This window comes from Wasmannia auropunctata, unplaced genomic scaffold (genome assembly GCF_000956235.1).
Source record: "Wasmannia auropunctata unplaced genomic scaffold, wasmannia.A_1.0 LD336053.1, whole genome shotgun sequence".
Lineage (NCBI taxonomy): Eukaryota > Metazoa > Arthropoda > Insecta > Hymenoptera > Formicidae > Wasmannia > Wasmannia auropunctata.
In genome coordinates, this window is record NW_012026837.1 from 276,660 (window position 1) to 281,331 (window position 4,672).

Genomic DNA, 4,672 nt, shown 5'->3' on the forward strand with positions numbered 1-4,672 from the left:
AATGTAACAAAAACTTAGCAAAAATTCGTGAAATCCGTGGAATAAAAACATTAAAAATGTAAAAAAAACCGCCAAGTATATTTTTTAACGTTATTACCTCGATAAAAAAATGTATCAAATAGAACAAAATGAGATCTTTGTATTATCTTAAATATATAACCTCGATAAAAAAATGTATCAAATAGAACAATATGAGATCTTTGTATTATCTTAAATATATAATACGATATCGAAAAAAGACTGTTGTTAAATTATTTAAAAAATTTAATTCTAATGGTATTATTTGAAATGTATAATACGACTTCGAATTTATTTATTTTTAATATTTGTAATTTATTTTTATGCTCAATAATTTATTATAGAGTATTAATTTGTGTGTGTGTGTGTGTGTGTGTGTGTGTGTGTGTGTGTGTGTGTGTTAATGAGAGAGAGAGAGAGAGAGAGAGAGGAAAATTATATGTTTCAATTAAATCAAACAGTTAAAATGTTTTATTCATAAATAAATTTAAAGTACATTATACAGTTATTTTTTATTGATTTTTGTATATATATTATTATTTCTAATTCTATTTATTTTCATAAAAAATTGAAGTTGAACGATTTTATTATTTATAAATATTATTTATTAAAACAAAGTTTAAATTATTTTGAAATTTCTAAGGATGTTCTGAGATCATTTTAAAAGTGTCTGCGTCGTTACATTTTACATTTTTTTTACTACAGGTTCTATTGAAAACGAGACAAAGATGGGATAAGAATACAAATAATACTGTAAGAGATGACACTTTTAGTGACGATGATCACAATAATGAAATAAATTTGCCACTGATTGCAAGTGATAATAGAAATACTATTTCTCATTACAACGATACAGATAATTTCACAAATGACAGTAATACAAACATAAATGAAAATATGAGCGATGAAATGAGCTTTCAAGATCAAGCTGAAATAGACATAAATATTACTCAAAATACTATGAATGATAATGATATTATTAGCAGCAAGATTACTGATATCGATGAAGATGAATTTAACCGTGAAAAGGAAGCAGTTCTCTTAGTAAATAAAAAAAATCCATTACATGTAGATGAAATAGTTCTACATTTTTTAAAATTATATGTATATCATAAGTGGACAAAGTCAAGCTTACAAGATATATTATCGTTGTTACACAAAGCGAGTGAGCATAAGAATTTGCCAAAATCTGTTTTTAAATTGTTTCAATACGTCAGCGATCGTACACCTTTATGTAATACTATTAAACACTTCTATTGTAGAATTTGTTTATCCTATATTAGTAGTGATTGTAAAATAGACACATGTTTTTCGTGTAATACTGATAAAAAAGACATATTTTTTTTTTTTAAATAGATATATGTCAACAATTAAAATTTATGTTCGATCATCGTAACTTAGCTGCAATCTTAAAATCACCTGTAATAGATAGTGATAAAAACGAAATTGGTGATATAACAGATGGCTCTGAATACGTTAGAGTTAACTCTCGTATTAATAGAGGACAATATGATTTAACTTTAGTACTAAACACAGATGGCCTTTCTTTAGTTAACAGTTCTAAAAGTTACTGTTGGCCATTAATTTTTGTCATTGCTGAATTGCCGGAATATTTGAGAATGTCGTTTATGGTTATGATAGGTCTTTGGTATGATGATACATGTAAACCGTTAATGAATGTATTTTTACAACCATTCTGTTCAAAATTGCGAAACTGTTTCTACAATGGTATTTGTTGGACTTATCCTGAAACTAACGAGCAAATTATTTCAAAAATTGTAGCACCTTTAATTATTGCTGATGCGCCAGCAAGAGTTCAAATTCAAAATATTTTGTCATTTAATGGTAAATATGGCTGCAATATTTGCGAAATCAAAATGAAAAAATGTAAAAAAATTAGTGGACAAAGAAGCTATCGTATATATCCCTTTAAAAAAGAAGATAGTACATTAAGAAATGATTACAGAATGCGCAAGCAAGCTAACAAAGTATGTAATTTAGATAGATATCATGTAAAAGGCGTAAAAGGACATTCAATTATTTCAACCTTACCTCTTGTTGATTTAGGTACATGTGTGCTACCTGAATATATGCATTCTGTCTTATTAGGCGTCACACGACAATTTGTTGATTTGTTTTTTAATCAAAAAGGGCTATGGAGTATAAAAAAATATAGTAAAGAGATCGATCAATTTTTAATGACTATTCGACCACCTTATTTCTTTCACAGATTGCCACGACCTATAACACTTGCTGCATTTTATAAAGCATCAGAATATTAATTATAATTGGTTATTTTACTCACTCCCTGCATTAAGAAATTACTTACCAGATATATATTTTAAGCATTGGCTTCTTCTTGTTAAAGCGATATTTATTCTTCTTCAAGATTGAATCAAACAAACAGATCTTGAATTAGCAGATTCTTGTTTGAAATTTTTTGTACAACAAATTGAACATTTGTATAGTGATCGTCAATTGACATATAATGTGCACCAACTGTTGCATCTTACTCTCATTGTTCAACGATGGGGTCCTCTATGGGCTACATCAGCGTTCCCGTTTGAAAATTTTAATCAATTTATAGCAAACTGTGCTCACGGTAAAAAAAATATAGGGCAAGAAGTTATTAAAAATATAAGTATTATTCAAGGTATTCAAATACTTAAACATCAATTTGCGAAAAGTAACGATGTATTATTTAATCATAAACGTTTTGAAATATTAAGTAAACATAATATATGTACTGACAAGTTACACAATGTTGATATTGAATTATTACAATCTAACGGTTTTGACCGATCGATTGTATCTGTTTACTCTACAGTAAATATTGTCATATTGATAGTAAAACATCTACATCTAAAATGTATAAAATAACAAAAACAAATAGTTTGACAGTACAAGTACGTCTAGACAATGAAAGAAGCTTTTATGGATATATAAAATTTTTCTTCACTACAGTAAGTCATCCTTCTTCACTGTTTCTTGTATTTGAACGCTTTAAAGTTGACCATACACAAATGTTTTATTGTTTAGAAAAACAAATTTACATAGATCATATAATATATATATGTTATTGAAAATGAAGAAATTATTATAATGGAATTGGCACAAATTACATCAATGAATCACGTCATCAAAATTGATTGTTTCATATGCAAACAGCCAAATGTACGAAAACAAATTTGGTAAAATCAATTAATTATAAGTACGTAATTTTAAACATTATAATAAAATTTTCAATAAAGTCAATTTCTGAAATAAATATTATATAAATATATATTTTTTCCTATATACATATGTAAAGAAACGATTAATATTTTTAAATTGTCACAATAATTGTGATAATTAATTTTATTTTGTGCGTGTGTGTGTGTGTGTGTGTGTGTGTGTGTGTGGACAAAAAATAAAATTAATTATCACAATTATTGTCATAAAATATTAATTATATATTGTTTATTCCATATATAATGACATGTATAATCATATATGAAATAAACTCTAAGTCGCGCGACCATATAATTCCATATATGACAACATATCTGGTCATGTATAACTAAGTATACTATTTTATATGACATCATATCTGATTATGACATTATATCTGGTCATGTATAACTAGATATGCTATTCCATATGACTTCATATCTGGTTATGTATAAATAGATATGCTATCACATGAATTTATGTATCATCATATATGATTCTACATTCGTTATATGTATTCAGGAATAATCATGTATGATTAGATATGAAAGTCATACATGATCAGATATGAGATTAGATCGGATCATATCTAGTGTCATATCTGATACACATAACATCCCGACTAGAAATTGTCCCGATATATTACAAGGACCTGACCGGGTAATCTTAAGGCATGCCCTGCTAAGGCCATTCCGATTAGGTCCTTATCATTACTTAATCAGACTAATTATAGTACAGCCGAAACTAAAGTTAAATCAAATAATTTAATCAGGTGCTGATAAGGACATGGTATACGTGCCTTGTCGAAAAATAGTAATTACAAACGCAGATTTTCATAGGGTTATATAAGCAGGCCCTCATCAGGACATGTAGTCCTACCTCGACTAGAAATTGACTCGATATACCATCCCATTAAGGACCTCGTACTGGGCAATCTTAAAGCATGCCTTGCTAAGGCCATCCCGATTAGGTCTTTATCATTACCTACTCGGACTAGCCATAGTACAGCCGAAAATAAAGTTAAATCAAATAATTTAATCAGGTGCTGATAAGGACATGGTATACGTGCCTTGTCGAAAAATTAATTACAAACGCTGCAGATTTTCATAGAATCTGTGTTTGTAATTAATTTTTCAACAAGGAAAATATACATAATAAAATATACATTTAAAAATATACATTTAAAATAGAAAAAATATATATATACATTTAAAATAGTAGTATATAAATATTGTGTAAAACCATAACGTTATGGATCTTTTTGATAGAAGATTGGCAAGAAAACGTGCATTAACGCGTTTAAGAGTACAAAAATATTGAAAAAGAAATCGAAATGAAAATCCTTCCGTAGAAAATTATAATAGTGCAGTAGTACCATCAAGTTGTATGCCACCTGAAGCAAATATTTCTAATTTCAAAAATCAGGAATTGTTTGAAATAGAAA

At 27.7% G+C, this 4,672-nt stretch overlaps 2 protein-coding genes across 2 annotated transcripts in view; one reads left to right on the forward strand and one right to left on the reverse strand.

Annotated features, from left to right (window-relative positions):
* The first annotated feature begins 1,379 nt into the window (after window positions 1–1,379).
* On the forward strand, window positions 1,380–2,184 carry LOC105451282. The gene is made up of 2 exons (XM_011691652.1): window positions 1,380–2,006; window positions 2,128–2,184. The coding sequence occupies exons 1-2, from the start codon at window positions 1,398–1,400 to the stop codon at window positions 2,182–2,184; spliced, it is 666 nt and encodes a 221-aa protein (XP_011689954.1). The 5' UTR covers window positions 1,380–1,397.
* A 1,885-nt stretch (window positions 2,185–4,069) lies between these two features.
* Window positions 4,070–4,672, reverse strand: part of LOC105451283 (putative mediator of RNA polymerase II transcription subunit 21) — a 4,737-nt gene continuing 4,134 nt past the window's right edge. Inside the window, exon 2 of the mRNA XM_011691653.1 lies at window positions 4,070–4,221. Within this exon, the coding sequence (XP_011689955.1) occupies window positions 4,070–4,221 (152 nt within the window). The remainder of the gene's footprint in view (window positions 4,222–4,672) is intronic.